Source organism: Acinonyx jubatus, chromosome E2 (assembly GCF_027475565.1).
Source record: "Acinonyx jubatus isolate Ajub_Pintada_27869175 chromosome E2, VMU_Ajub_asm_v1.0, whole genome shotgun sequence".
Classification (NCBI taxonomy): Eukaryota; Metazoa; Chordata; class Mammalia; order Carnivora; family Felidae; genus Acinonyx; species Acinonyx jubatus.
This window is the reverse complement of record NC_069396.1, coordinates 46,938,405-46,953,907: the sequence shown is the minus strand read 5'-3', so window position 1 is coordinate 46,953,907 and position 15,503 is coordinate 46,938,405. Positions and strand designations below refer to the sequence as shown.

The 15,503-nt window shown below is 50.2% G+C and overlaps 1 protein-coding gene across 8 annotated transcripts in view; it reads left to right on the top strand.

Annotated features, from left to right (window-relative positions):
- AKT2 (AKT serine/threonine kinase 2) overlaps positions 1 to 15,503 on the top strand; it is a 50,211-nt gene that overhangs the window by 19,892 nt on the left and 14,816 nt on the right. For 7 of the 8 annotated variants that reach the window (XM_027044993.2, XM_027044997.2, XM_053210127.1 and 4 more), the window contains exons 2-4: positions 454 to 583; positions 8,777 to 8,905; positions 10,530 to 10,641. In XM_027044993.2, the coding sequence (XP_026900794.1) occupies positions 538 to 583; positions 8,777 to 8,905; positions 10,530 to 10,641 (287 nt within the window). In that variant the 5' untranslated portion in view covers positions 454 to 537. The remainder of the gene's footprint in view (positions 1 to 453; positions 584 to 8,776; positions 8,906 to 10,529; positions 10,642 to 15,503) is intronic. The other variant, XM_027044998.2, reaches the window with a different exon arrangement.

Here is a 15,503-nt window from a genome sequence, read left to right as displayed (position 1 = left end):
GCAATCCCTCCGATGCCCAGGGCTGTCTGATTCATCCCAGGTTACCTCAGCGTGGGGGCCTGGGAGCGACACGGGGTGGAGCCGCGGTTCCCTTTCCTCCAGCCCAGTGTGGGGTGAAGGTGGCTGGAAGGGCCGCCTCTGCTCAGCAAGGCCTGCACGTGGGCCAAGGAGCCGCCCAGGAGCCGCCAGGCCCTCCAGAGTGAGGCCCTGAGGGCGGGGGCAGGCTCTCCCCAATCCCCAGTTGGAATCCCTGAGGACAAGGCCACATCTTCCCCCTCACACTGGGCTGTCCTTGTGACTCCACCCTGCAGAGCACCCCGAGCACGAGCACAGCCAGCTGGTGGGGTGGGGGCTGGGGGGCAGAGCCTGGCCGCCCTGAGGGTAGGGGCCGCGGCCGGCCCTGCCCGGCCGAATCCCTCTCGCACTCTGATGGGCTCTTCTCTTGTCTTGCAGACTGTGCTCTGTCCACCGCACCTCCTGCATGTCCTGCTGCCCTGAGCTGTCCCAAGCTAGGTGACAGCGTGTTACGCTGCCACCATGAATGAGGTGTCTGTCATCAAAGAAGGCTGGCTCCACAAGCGTGGTAAGGGGCTGCTTTCGTCCACTGGATTGCGTGTCTCCCCTTCTATCTTGGCTTTCCTTCTGGCGGCTGGTGCCCGGGGAGGCAGAGGTACAGGGTCTTTACAGCCCGAGGAGCCTGCGTGCCGAGCCCCACCTGCCTGCCCCAGGCCAGGAGCTCCTTACAAGCCTGTTTCATGGAATCTCCTTCAGCAGCAGCCTGGGGAGCCACAGATCTGCCTGGGCACCCCGCATGGGCCCCCAGGCCAGATCTCGAGTCTGCCTCTATATTAGTGGTCTCATTCATAGCCCCATTTTATAAATGAAGAAACTGAGGCTCAGAGAGGGGAAGTCACTTCACTGAAGTCATACAGTGGGGTGATATCCCCCGTTCATTCTTTAAGCATATACTCACTGAGTGTGTGTGGTGCACCAGGCCGTCCCAGGGTCCCAGGCTCCTGGGACATGTGGTGTCCTCATGGAGTTTATATTCCAGTGGGGGCTGGGGACAGTGAACAGAGAAGCAGATCTGTGATGCCAGGAGGTGATAAGTGCTGTTGAGAGAAGTAGGAACTCTGAGGTGAAGCCGCTCTGAGGAGGGGACAGTGAACAGGCCCAGAGGAGGGGAGCGAGTGAGCCACACACAGAGCTGGGCAAGGGGGTCCTAGGGAACGGGGCAGCAGGGATGAAGGTGGGAATGTGCTTGGTTGAGTTGGCCTGGGTGGCTGGAGCAGGGGGAGCGAGGGTGAGCTGAATGTGGCATCCAACCATGCTGGGCCTTGGAGGCCATGGGAGGGACCTTGGCCTTAACCCTGCAGGAGATCTGAGCCCCACGTATCAGGAGCCAGGGCATGGCCTCCTCTGCTTGTACTGGTGGGCAACTGAGGCCCAGGGAAATGAAGTCATTTACAGCGAGGAGACTAACATCCTACATTGTAGTAAGACCCCTGGGCCTCCTGTCCCCAGAAGCGTGGTGCTTACCGGCTTAGGGGGCAGCTGTCCAGGCGCTGCGGAGTAAAGGAGGCCGACTGTCTTGGCTTCTGTGGACCTTCTAGGGAGGGAGAGGGCCAAGCTTGGTGGTAGTGGTTCTCTGTGCACATCCATTCAGTCACCAAACACCTACTGAGCGGAGCCACTGTGTTCCAGGTACTGGCAATTCAGCAATGAACCAGACAGGCACAGATCCCCCTCCTTGTGTTGGTCTCACATTTAGTGGGGAAAGGTGGGTGGCACTGATGGATGAGCATGGACAGGGGTGGTAAGGGCCGTGGAGAAAAATGGAGCAATGTGAGAAGGGGTGTGGGAGGCAGTGGGGGGAGCTGTCGTAAACAAGGTGGGCAGGGAGGGCTTCACCGAGAAGGGACATTTGATAAAAATATGCAGGAGGCCAGAGAGCGAGCCCCACAGCTAACTGGGACAGGAGAGTGCAGGTGGAGGGGCCAACTGTGAGTCCAGAGAGGGAGTGGGCCGGGCGTGTTTGAAGAGGGCAAGGAGGCTGATGGGGCCAGCCCTGTGGGGACTGGGAGAAACACTCACCCGTCCTGCCTTGTCCCAGGCTGCAGACACAGCAGTGAGGAGGGATGGAGGTGGTCCCCAGAGCCAGGCCTCCACCATCAGACTGAGCAGGGGAGACCCGTTTCCCACTGCCGTTTCAAGGCAGGGGTGGTATTTGAGTCACCTTGGTCCACCTGCCCAGGGTGGGCCCTGAGTCTGGGGCTGTCAGTGGAACTTTCTGAACCTTGGCAGATGTCAAAGTTCTAACCCTGGTTCTGCCACTTGGTGACTGCAAGCAAGCTATGTTACCTCTGAGTCTTGGTTTCACATCTGTAAAATGGGTTAACAACCCAGACCTCTGACATACTCGGTTCCATGAGGGCAGGGATTTTATCTGGCTTGTTCCCTGTGGTATCCCCAGTGCCTAGAAAAGTTCTTGGCATGCAGTGGATGCTCAGTAACTGTTGAGTGAATGTGTTGAGATTGTGTGTAGGTGGTATATACGTTAGGGTGTGCCAGGGTCTCAGGCTCCTGAGTCTCTCCAGGCCAGTGGCTCACGGGGCTGCACTGTGAGGGGCTTTGGAGGTGGTCAGAGAACTGTTCCCAGGGCGGGGCTTTGTCTCTGGTCTAGGGCTGCCCATGGCATTAAATGGGCTTCAGCCCCTCTTAGGCCTTCAGGGTCTCCATTCATGCTGCAGGGGGCCAGATGAGCTGTTGGGATGGCCCAGCTGGGACACAGCCATCTTGGGTTTGCACCAGGCGCACATGGATGCATGTTGCTCCTGGGCCATTCTTCCCCCCCCACCCCCCCCACCCCCCAACTTCAGCTCTAGGCCCAACATGGGACTTGAACTCATGACCTCGTGGTTAAGAGTTGCATGTTCTACCAACTGGGCAAGGAAGGTGCCCCCATCGCCTACCATTCTGAGCAGAGGCAGGCAAGGAAAGGTGGGCACCTGTGCCATCGCACCCTGCCTCTGGTGGTTAAAATAATAGAGCCCTAGTTTATCATGTGCCCATTCTGTCTGTGCCAGGCATGGGCTCTGCTCTAGGCAAGCCCAATTTTGATGCATTTCCAAGCTGCCCTGTGAGGTGGGCACCATCTTACAGGCGAGGAAGCTGAGGCTCAGCAGAAAGACTGATGTGCCCCAGGTTTTGGCAGAGAGGTGGCCCTCTGATTGCAGAAACTGTGATCTCCAGGCCTGGCCCACAGGCTACCTCTTGCTGAGTAGGGTCTGTTCAAGGAACAGGCAAAGTGAGAGCACGACTCTTGGAGTCACTCATGCCATGTGTTGGTCCCCTTTCTGACACAGCCTCAGCACACCCTCTGCCAGTCCCCACCAGGCCAGCCCCTGTCTGCCAGTTTTGAGGCAGACAGTGTGTTGTCAAGAGTGTAGATCTGGATGGAGCAAACCTGGGTCCAACCCTAACTCTCCCAGTTGACAGCTGTGAGCCTTAGGCAAGTAATAAAAACCTCTGGGCCTCAGTTTTCTCATCTGTAAAACGGGATTGTTGTGAGGATATTTTTCCTGTCCTTCTAGGTTTCTTTTCTTTTCCTCCCTCCTTGCCTCCTTTCCTCCCTTCCTCGTTTCCTCAGCTTATTATCAATATGTAAAACACCACAGGTAAGTGCCTGGATCATAAACTCACTCCAAAACTAATGCGCAGAAGTCCTCTGTCCTTCCTAAGCAGTAACATTTTTTTCCTAACTTCCAGTAGCCTTAGGTGAGTTTTTCTGGGTTTTTTGTTTTGCTCTTTAAAATAGAGGTGAGGGGGTGCCTGGGTGGCATAGTCAGTTAAGCATCCGACTTTGGCTCAGGTCATGATCTCACAGTTGGTGAGTTCAAGCCCCGCATTGGGCTCTGCACTGACAGTGTGGAGCCTGCTTGGGATTCTCCCTCTCCCCCTCTCCCTCCCTCCGTCTCCCCCCCCCTTCCCCCCACTTGCATTCTCTCTCAAAATAAATAAACTTAAAAAATAAAGTTGAGGTGAAATTTACATAACACAAAATTAACTCTTTTAAAGTGTACAATTCAGTAGCCTTTTAGTACATTCACAATGTTGTGTAACCACTATCTCTGTCTAGTTCCAAAACATTTTCATCACCCTAAAAGAAAACCCTGTACTTACTAAGCAGTCACTCCCCATTCCCCCACCCCCACCCTCAGCCCCTGGCAGCCACCAATTTGTTTTCTGTCTTTAAGGATTTACTTATTACGGCCATTTCGTATAAGTGAATCATACAGTAGGTGGCCTTTTGTGCCCAGCTTCTTTCGCTTAACATTACACCTTTGAGGTTCATCCGTGTTGTAGCACAGATCAGTATTTCTTTGCCGCTTCTGGCCAAACAATATTCCGTTGTATGAAAATACCACATTTTGTTTATCCATACATCAGTTGATGAACATCTGGGTCATTTCTACCTTTTGGCTATTGTGAACAGTGCTGCTACGAACACTTGTTTGCAAGTATTTGGGTACTTGTTTTTAGTTCTTTTGGGTACAGACCTAGGAGTGGAATTGCTGGAGCATATGTTCTCTGTAACCTGTATTTATACAGGTGATATAAACTGGGTCATGCGTTCTATAATCATAACTTAATGTATTCTGTGTGATTAGATCATATACGTATTTGTGTTTGTGTATCAGGGTTGTGCATTCCGTACTTATAACCTGTAATATATTCTATTTTTTTATTTTCTTTATTTTTGAGAGGCAGAGAGAGACAGAGCGTGAGCGGGGGGAGGGGCAGAGAGGGAGACACAGAATCCAAAGCAGTCTCCGGGCTCCGAGCTGTCAGCACAGAGCCCGATGCGGGGCCCAAACTCACGAACCGTGAAATCGTGACCTGAGCTGAAGTTGGACACTCAACCGACTGAGCCACCCAGGCGCCCCTCTGTTTTTAAATTTTTGAGGAAAACACCAAACTTTCCCACAGGGCTACCTCATTTTACATTCCCACCAGCAGTGCACAAGGATTTCTTTTGTTCCACATCCTCACCAGCACTTGTTCTTGTTCTTTTCTTTTCTCTCTGTTTTAAATTACAGGTCTCCCTTGTAGGTGTGAAGTGGTACCTCATCATGGTTTTGATTTGCATTTTTCTAATGACTAATGATCTTAAGCATCTTTTCATGTGCTTGATGGCCGTTTTTATATCTTTAGAGAAATGGCTATTCAAGTCTTTTGCCCATTATTTAATTGGGCTAATTGTCTTTTTGTTGTTGAGTTGTAAGAACTCTTTATATATTCTGGATACTAGACCCTTAATCAGATCTATGAGTTGCAGATATTTTTGCCCAGTCTGTTGGTTGTCTTTTATTTTCTTGATAACATCTTTTGCACAGAAGTTTTATTTTATTAAAAAAAAATTTTTTTTGATATTTATTTGTTTTTGAGAGAGAGAGAGACAGAGCATGAGTAGGGAGGGGCAGAGAGAGAGGGAGACACAGAATCTGAAACAGGCTCCAGGCTCTGAGCTATTGGTACAGAGCTGTTGGTACTGAGCTATTGGTACAGACGTGGGGCTCAAACTCAATGGACTGCAAGATCATGACCTGAGCCGAAGTCAGACATCCAACTGACTGAGCCACCCAGGCTCCCCAGAACTTTTATTTTTAATGATCCACTTAATTTTTTTTTTAAGTTTATTTCTTTGGAGAGAGAGAGCGTGCACGCGCACACACATGCACACACACACAAGCAGTTGAGGGGCAGAGAAAAGGAGAGACAGAATCCTAAGTAGGCTCCACGCCATCAATGCAGAGCCCGATGAGGGCACACACTCACAAACTGTGAGATCATTATCTGAGTCGAGATCAAGAATCAGCTGCTTAACCGACTGTGCCACCCAGGCACCCCTTTATTTTTTTCTTTTATTTCTAGTTCTTCTGGTGTCATATCTAAGAATTCATTGCCAAATCCAGGGTCATGAAGGCTTGTTTCATGTATTCTTCTGAGAGTTTACCATTTTAGCTCTTATCTTTAAGTAGATCCATGTTGAGTTAATTTTTGTATATAGTATAATGTGTGAGGCTGGGGTCCAGTTCTGTTCTTTTACATGTGAGTCTCCAGTTGTCCCACGCCATTTGTTGAAGAGACTGTTTTTTTCCCCATGGACTAGTCTTAGCACTCTGGCTGAAAATCGATTGGCCATAGATATGTGGGTTTATTTTTTGACTTTCAGTTCTATTCCATTGGTCTATATGTTTATCCTTAGGCCATACTGACTGATGACTGTAGCTTTGTAGTAAGTTTTGAAATTGGGAAGAGTGAGTTCTTTTACTTTGTTCTTCCCCCCATCTCCCAATATTGTTTTTGGCTCTTTTAGACCCTTTGCCCTATGAATTTGAATTCTGTGTAAATGTAAAGATTGGCTTTTCTGTTTCTGCAGACTAGGTTGTTGGGATTTTGATAGGTGCCGTGTTGACTCTAGATTGCTTTGGGGAGCATTGCCATCTCAACATAGGAAGCCTTCCAATCCATGAACACAGGATGTCTTTGTATTTGTTTAGGGCTTTAATTTCTTTTAGCAGTGTTTTGTGGGTTTTAGTATGTACATCTCTTGCCTCCTTGTGCTATTATAAATGGAATTTTTAAAAAATTTCCTCTTTGGATTGTTCATTGGTGATGTGTAGAAACAACAGCTGGTGTTTTTGTGTTGATCTTGCTGAGGTTATCAGCTCTAATCATTACTGTGTGGCTTCCTTGTGATTTCATATACATAGAATCATGTTATGTGCACATAAAGATCGTTTCATTTATTTCTTTCCAAGTCTGATACCTTTTATCTTCTTTTCTTCTTTTTCTCCGGCTAGAACTTCCAGTGCAGTGTTTAACAGCAGTGGTGGAAGCAGTAGACCACTTCGTTTTTTCCTGATGTTTAAGGAGAAAGTTTTTGGTCTTTCATCATTGAATGGTGTTAGATGTGAGTTTTTTATAGATGCCCTTTATCCTGTGGAGGAAATTCTCTTCTGTTCCTAGCTTGCTGAGTATTTTTATCATGAAAGGGTATTGGGTTTTGTCAAATACTTTTATACAGCAGTCAAAATGGTCATGTGGTTCCCTCCCTCATTTGATTAATGTAGATTACGTTGATTCATTTTCATATGTTGAACCACTTTTGCATTCCTGGGATAAAACCCACTTGGTCATCTCCTTCCTTTGTGCTGTTGAATTTGGGATTTTTGCTAGGTTGTTTTTTTTTTTTTTTTTAACTTTATATACATTGAGTCATTTAGTATCCACACTGGAAGGAATTTAATAAGTTAAAACCCATAATATACTTAGGACAGTGCCTGGCATAGAATGTTACCTTATCATTGTCACCGATTAACAAATATCCCCGTGAGAGGAGAGAAAGACTCAGAGAAGTGAAGTGACTTATTGGAGGCCACACAGCACACATGGCTTGGAGCCCATCCTGTGATCACGCTGTGTGAGTTGAGGGCCTGGTGCAGTCTTTGCTTGCTTGCACAGTGGACTGATGATAACAGAGCATCTGCTGAGTCCCTGTGGTGTGTTGGGCCCTAAGCTGGATGCTTAATGGTTGCCGTCTCTTTTAACAGCTTGGGCTGTAATTCGCATACCATACAATTCAACCATTTATACGGTTCAGTGGCTTGTAGTGTATTCAGAGTCATGTATCCATCATTGCAATCCATTTTAGAGCATTTTCACTACCCTGAAAAGGAACCTGCCCTTCCCCTTGGCCATTCCCCTCCAGTCTCCCTCCAGACTACCTCCTCCCCTGCTCCCAAGTCCTAGGCAGCCACTAATTTGCTTTTCACCTATAGATTTGTCTACTCTGGACATTTTATATAAATGGAATCCTATAATTTGTGATAAGCCCTTTTCACTTAGCTTAAGTTACGGTTCATCCATGTATTAGTAATTTTTATGACTAATACCCTGTTGTATGTATATGCCACGTTTTGTCTGTCCGTTAGTTGATGGACTTATGGGTTTCTACTTTTTTTAAAAATTTTAAAATATTTATTATTTTTGAGAGAGAGACCGAGAGCAGGGGAGGGGCAGAGAGAGGGAGATACAGAATCCGAAGCAGGCTCCAGGCTCCGAACTGTCAGTACAAGGCCCGACCCAGGGCTTGAACTCATCAACCACGGGATCACGACCTGAGCTGAAGTTAGACACCCAGCCGACTGAGCCACCCAGGCGCCCCTCACCATCTTACTTTAATCCTTAGCAGCCCTCTGAGGAGTGGGTCCTTGCAGTGTGGATGTGTGTACGCGGGGTGCTTGGATATTCGTGGTTAGAACAAATGGAGGCAATCAAGGGGCACTCAGAGGGCACAGCAACAGTTATACCCTGCCTGGCACAGTGTTGTGACATTTGATCCACCTGCACGGCTGTCCTGGTGAATACCAGCCCATGGGATTTGGCCTTACAGGGCCACAGGGCATGTGTGTTTAGAAGCCTGGGCCTCCCCTGGGACTGTGCCACGCGCTGGCAAGGATGGCTGGGATGGCTTGCTGCTGGCCACACGCTGAGGCAGCTGGTGCCCTGGGGCACTGCAGCAGGCGCCTTCCTGCCAGGCATGACCTCTGGATCACTGGGGCCCAGCCCAGCGCCCAGTCTGCGTCAGCAGGGGCTGCCCGGAGGTTTTCTCCTCCCTGCCCTCTCATCAACCCTCCTCCCACCCAGGTGCCCTTTGTGAGGTGCTGTCAGCCTGCCCTGACCTCTCTCCCTTCCCCCTGCCTCTGATCAGGTGAATACATCAAGACCTGGAGGCCCCGGTACTTCCTGCTGAAGAGTGACGGCTCCTTCATTGGATACAAGGAGCGGCCTGATGCCCCAGACCAGACCCTGCCCCCGCTAAACAACTTCTCTGTCGCAGGTGCGTCTCAGGGCACGCCATGCCAGAGTTCAGGTGCTCAGAGAACCGCTGGCAGGTCCTGGGGGCACGTGGGGGTTGGCCTCTCTTGGGTGCAGGCCTGCGTGCCCTCGGGGTCCCTTCCCCACCCTTCCCCACCCTTCCCCACCCTTCCCCTCTGCCTCACCTTTGTGTCAGCTGGGCCTCAGAAGGGAGGGCTGAACGGGTAGCCAGTGGGGAGGAGGAAGAAGGGAGAAGCCAGGCATTTCCCCAGCCCCTCGCCCCAGGCAGCACGCCTTTGCGCTTCTAAGTCTGCTGGCCAGGCCCCATGGTTCTGGCTGGTGTCAGGTGCCTGCGTCCTGCGCTCTGGTAACAGCACACTTCTCTGTCCCTCTAACCTAAGACAGCGTGGCTTCCCACTCAGCTGATCACAGGGCCGACTTGATGTCCTGCGTCCCCCCTGTGGTACCCCAAGTGGTGCCTTTCAGTGGACCCTGGCCAGGGAAAGCTTGACCGGCCCAAATCCCTTGCCTGGCCTTGCAGAACCACAGTCTTGCCCCTGACCCTCTGCTTCCTTCCTTCCCTGGTGACCTAATTGGTCACCGTGTCCTCATCGTCCCACCTCCTAAGAACATTTCAAAGAAAGCCCCATCTCTTCTGCAGCTCCTCAGCCCCAACCACCGTCCTCTCCCACCGGCTCCCTGCGCCAGCTTCTTGCCCGGCGTCACCCCTCGAGTCTGCTCCTACCTATGCTCTCTGAAGCCAATTCTAGTTCCCTCTCTGTCCTGCTAAGAGCCTGTCTCGGTCACTTTCCCTGCAGTTTGGTGACTCTGATGTGGCTATGCCCTGCACCAGTTTTTCACCTGAACTGCCAGCCTATCCTGAGAAGCTTCCTGTGCGTTTCTCCCTGGATGTTCTCTAGGTCCGTCTCACCCACCATGTCCCAAACTGGCCTTCGAGTCTCCCCTTCCCCAACTCCATCTACCCTGTCTCTATCTCAGGGAGGGCCCTATTGCCTCCTAGTGTGCAGGCCAGAGATCTGGGCCTCATCCTAGTGGCCCCACTCTGGCATAGTCCCGGCCTCTTCCCCAGGCTCCCAGTCTCCCTTCTGTCACTGTCTACAAGGCAGCTAGCGGGATCTGTCTAAATCTCTTCATGTCCCTTCCCTATTGAAAGCCTTTCATGGCTCCCTTTTGCCCTCAAGCCAAAGTCGAGGTTCGTCACCACACCCCCCAAGCTCTGCAGTCTGGCCCTCTCTTCTCCCCTCCTCACATCTAGAGCAGAATTTACCATTCCCTCACTGTGCTGGACTCTTTACCTCTGGGCTTCTGTATACAACGCACCCTTCTGCACGACTGACTACATTCCTTTCTCCTTGAGGGCTCGGTGCAGAGATGCCCCTTCCTCTGGGATATGCCTGAGTTCTCTGCTAGGTCGGCTGCCTCCTGGGCTTCCCCCATGACCACTGAGCTGTCTTCCCTGACACACACTGGACCTGGAGCCCCGTAGGGACAAGGCCAGGGCTGACTCAGTCACTAACGTATCTCCACACCATCTGGCATACAGGAAGGTGGTTCGGGGATTGTGGGCTGCAGGCCGGCGGGGCTGTTCCCTCACCTTCCTGCCTCTGTCCTCTCTCTGCCTGCAGAGTGCCAGCTGATGAAGACTGAGAGACCACGGCCCAACACCTTCGTCATACGCTGCCTACAGTGGACCACTGTCATCGAGAGGACCTTCCACGTAGACTCTCCAGACGAGAGGCGAGTGTGGGCCTTTGTGTAGCCACCCTTCGAGAGTGGCCAGGCCTAGTGTGAGGAGGAGGGCCCCTGGGCCCCCTGCCTAGGAGTTTCCGGTCTCAGCCCTTCTGAGAGCTAGAAAGAGCAGGGGTTCTTAGTCTGCAGACCTCATTCTGTATTCTTAGACTGGAGCGTGCATTGGGATCATGGGCAGAGCTTAACAGTACGGAGCTTTGGGCCTACTTCAGGGTCTCTCGTTGGCTGCAGATCCCTGGAGGGTTGGGGAACTGCTTTTTTAATTTTTTTTTTTTTTTTAATGTCTTATTTATTTTTGACAGAGAGAGAGACAGAACATGAGCGGGGGAGGGTCAGAGAGAGAGGGAGACACAGAATCCGAAGCAGGCACCAGGCTCTGAGATGTCAGCACAGAGCCTGACACGGGGCTCAAACCCACAAACTGCGAGATCGTGACCTGAGCCGAAGTCGGACGCTCAACTGACTGAGTCACCCAGGCGCCCCAAGGGAGCTGCATTTTTAATGAGCATCGCCATTGATTTTGAAGCAGCTGGTCCAGAGAGCCAGTGTTAAAAAGATCAATTTAATCATCAGAAGAGACGATACAGATTTACCTAGTTCCAAAATCAAACAGTGTAAGGAGGTTTCTCTCACTTCTGCCCTGTCCACCCCCACCCCTGACCTCGGGTTAACTGCTCTTGTCCTGTGTCCTCGGAGAGCTTCACGGGTGGACGAGCTCATTCAGGGAGACTTTTGCACCCTGCTCTGGTCTGGCTTCCCTGCTTGGTTCTTTTTACACAAAAGGTAGCATTGTACTCAGAACTTGCTTTTTTACTTAACATATATTAGGGAATCTTTCTGCTCCGAGATATAGAGAGCCACCGCAGCTGCTGTATTGGGTTTGGTTTTCGTTTGAAAGAGAGAGAGAGAGCACGCAGGGTCGGGGAGAGGGGCAGAGAGAGAGAAACTTAAGCAGTCTCCACGCTCAGTGCAAGCCCATTGCGGGGCTCCATCCCATGACCCAGGGATCACGACCTGAGCTGAAATCAAGAGTCGGACGCTTAACAACTGAGCCACCCAGGCTCGCCATTTAGTTTCTCTTTTAAACAGCTGCACACGTATGTCCCCAAGGTCACCTAGCAGTTTTTTATGAGTGGTGATCGGTGAATATTTCCGGGCTCCGGCTCATTATATGCGGTGCTGCGGCGAAGTACCTTGTGCTTATCTCGCATGATACATGTGCGGGTGAATCTGTAAAAGGAATTCTTAGATTTGGGATTCCTGGGTCACCGGGAATATGCACTTGTGATTTTGAGAAGTGATTCTCTTACGTGATATCTCAGAGTGTCCCCACAGCCTTTTGTTTTCAAACGTTTAGATTTTTACCAGTCCGATCAGTGGGAAATGGCACCATAAGGTGGTTTTCACTGGCCTTTTTCTCTCTGTGGGTGAGCTTGAGCATTCTCTTCCCGTGTTCAGGAGCCACATGAGTTTCCCTTTCTGAACTGTCTGTTCATATCCTTTGCTTATGTTTCTGTTGCATAGTTGGTCTTTTTCTTGTTTCTGGAAGCTCTTCATGTATGAGGGAGCTTGGGCCTTTGTAATGCATCGCAAATCTCTTTCTCCCCACTTTGTCCCTTTGGGACTCACTTTGAGAAACACTCCTTTGGCTTGTCTGGCGGGTGTGGCTTCAGCTAACCCTCCAGTGAACCCATTAAAACAGTGCCGTCCACGAGAAGTTTCTGCCATGTTAGAAGATTTCAGTACCTGTGGTGTCTAAGAGGGTGGCCAGTAGTCACAGGTCCTGTTGAGGTTTTAAAACATGGAATGTGTCTAGCGCAGCCGAGAAATGGAACATTTATTTAAATATTTAAGTATTTATTTATTTATTTACTGAGAGTGTGCACGAGTGGGGGAGGGGGAGAGAGAGAAAATCCCAAGCAGTCTCTACACTCAGCCCAGAGCCTGACGCAGGGCTCGAACCCACAAACCTTGAGATCATGACCTGAGCTGAAGTCGGACGCTTAACCGACTGAGCCACCCAGGCGCCCTGGTCACCCCCCTCTTGGACAGTGCATATCTAGAGCACACACAAAACAATATCATAAGACGTGTTTCCACAATATGTATTATAATTAATTGTCAGTGTGTAGCTTCCCAAAGTTAAAAATACACCTGCTCTGCTGAAGGCAACAGAACTACCTCCCATCTTGGGCCATGAGGTGTTACTCCCTTGAAAGTTGGGGACAAAAACTGGACTGCCACTAAAAGCAGACAGAGACCATTAGGTATATAGGGCCTGGGTGTCGGAAGGTGTCGGGTAAGAAGGGGAAGGTGACTCAAGGAAAGGGGACCAGTATATGCAAAGGCCGGGAAGTGAGACAGCTTGTCATCACAGGGACCACAGTGGGTTCTGTGTCACTAAAGAATCCAGGGTCAGGGGTCTTGGAAGAGGGGAAGTGGAGCTCAGCCAGGTCCTGGACTCCAGTTGGAGATCCTCCCCAGGGCTTGGCAGGCCGTGAATTAATTGGGGTTTGTCACAAGGTTGCTAAAAGATTCAGGGGGATGATAAACAGGAAACCCTTGATTCAGCAGTACCTGGCACACAGTTTGCAAGCCTGGAAAAGGAGCAGTGGGGAGCCGGCAAAGCATTTTGGTGGCTCCACTCTCCATTTCAATGGGATTCTGTGCTGTTTAGCGTCGGGAAGAATCCCTTTGCCAGGACTGGGAAGGGGTGGGTGGACAGCCCTCACCTTGCTCCTTTTCTTAGCACCTGCCACTGTTGCTGCTGGAGAGAAATCTGGGACTGCTCTGAGACCAGACTCCAGGTGCCTGACCTTAACCCTGCGGGACGTGTGAGCTAGCAAGAGGAGGACGCTCATTTGTGGCTGTCCTCACTGGCCTGCCCCACATAGGCCTGAGCCTGGGGAGAGGTGGCAGGGGAGGGCCAGCGACGGCCATACTGGCCACTGATGTTGTCTAGATGTTGAAACAGCCTGCTCTCTGGTAGCCTCTCCTGCCTTCCCCAAGATTCCCCTGCATCCCCGCCATCTTGTATCAGATGTACAGGAAAGTGGAAAGACTAGTGCAAGAAATGAACATCCAGATACCCTACAATTCCTAGACTCAGCAATCTGGCCATTTGCCAGGTTTGCCTCATGTGGCTTTGTTTTATGCTAAACTGTGAACTTCCATGCATATCTCATGACGCTTTGCTCCTTAATACGTCAGCAGACCTCTGACTTTCTCCTACAGAATCATGATGCCATTACCACACCCAGGTGACCGTTCATAGTATAGTATTTACCAATCTGTCCGTATCCATGTCTACTGGAATTTCCCCAGTTGTCCGCAAAATGTTTTTCAAACCAGGATTCGCTCAAGGTACATGTTGTCTCTTTGGCCTGTTTTAACCTCATTCAGCCCGGTCTTCCGTCTTTGCTCTCCCCCACCCCCACCCCTTTTTTTTTTTTTAAACAAGCTGGGGAAACGGTCTTGTAGAATGTCTTGCACTCTGGATGTGTTATCTTAACTGCTTTTTGGCATTGTTTACTTTGTTCCTCTCTGCTTATATTTTCTGTATACTGGAAATCAGGGCTGGCAAACCATGGCCCAGCCTCCTGTTTTTACAAAGAAAGTTTTATCGGAACATGCCACATCCATTCATTTGCAAACTGTCTATGGCTGCTTTTGCCCTACTATTGCAGAGTTGAATCGTTGTACCAGAGACCAGGTGGCCTATGAAGCCTAAAATATTTACTATTTGGCCCTTTATAGGAGAAGTTGGCAGATTTTTGGTCTTAGCAGGTATACATAATAATGCATCATGTTATTATGATCTTCTTAATGTAAATCACTAAGATAAATGTAATTTTTCTGCTTAGAACTCTTGAGTGGCTTTTAATCCCACTGGGAGTGAACTTCAGAGTCTATGCCATATTCTGGGAAGTGCTACATGATCTGGTCTCCTCTCCAGAATCATTTCCTACTGCTAGTTCCCCCTCACTTCAGCCACAGCGGTCTCTTTGCTATTCCTTAAACATGCCATACGCACTTCTGCCTCAGGTCCTTTGCACTTACTATTCCCTCTGCTTAGAAACCTCTTCTCCCAGGTATCATTACGGTTCTCTCCTTAGCTTCATGAGGTCTCTGCTCAAATGCCACCTTCTCAGAGTGTCCTGCCTTGCCCGCCATGACTCTGCTGTTCTTCTCCTGCTTTATTCTTCTTCATAGCACCTGTCTACCAGCTGTGACACTTTCTATTTATGTATTTCTGTCAGGAACATAAGTAGGTGTTCAGTAAGTGTTTGTTGAGTGAGTTAAAAGAATAATTAAAACTAATTCTCTATTGAGCCAGACTCGGTTTTAAAGTATTATTTTTAAGGGAGTGAGTTGCTTCATTCATTCATTCATTCATTCATTCATTCATTCAGAGAGCACATGTGCGGGAGGAGCAGAGAAAGAGGGAGAGAGAGAATCCCAAGCAGGCTCCATGGTATCAGCGTGGAGCCTGACATGGGGCTCGATCCCACGAATCGTGAGATCATGACCTGAGGTGAAATCAGGAGTCAGACACTTAACTGACTGAGCCAGCCAGGCACCCGTGTTCTAAGGTCGTTACGTATATTAACTCAGTTTATCCTCACAGCATTTCCAGGGATATTGGTAGCGAAACTGAGACACACAGAGGTGGAGGACAAAGGAGAGGAGAGCTGAAAGGCGTGGATTTTCCCTGCCAGGCCAGGCAGCCCATCTGAGGGTGTCTAAACAGAAGGGGACCCCAGAGGCCCTCCAGCTATCAGGGTCTCTCTGGATCAGAGGGGGTCCCTGGGGAGGGAGAGAGGCCCCCCGTCTGCCGTGGGCCAGGCTGT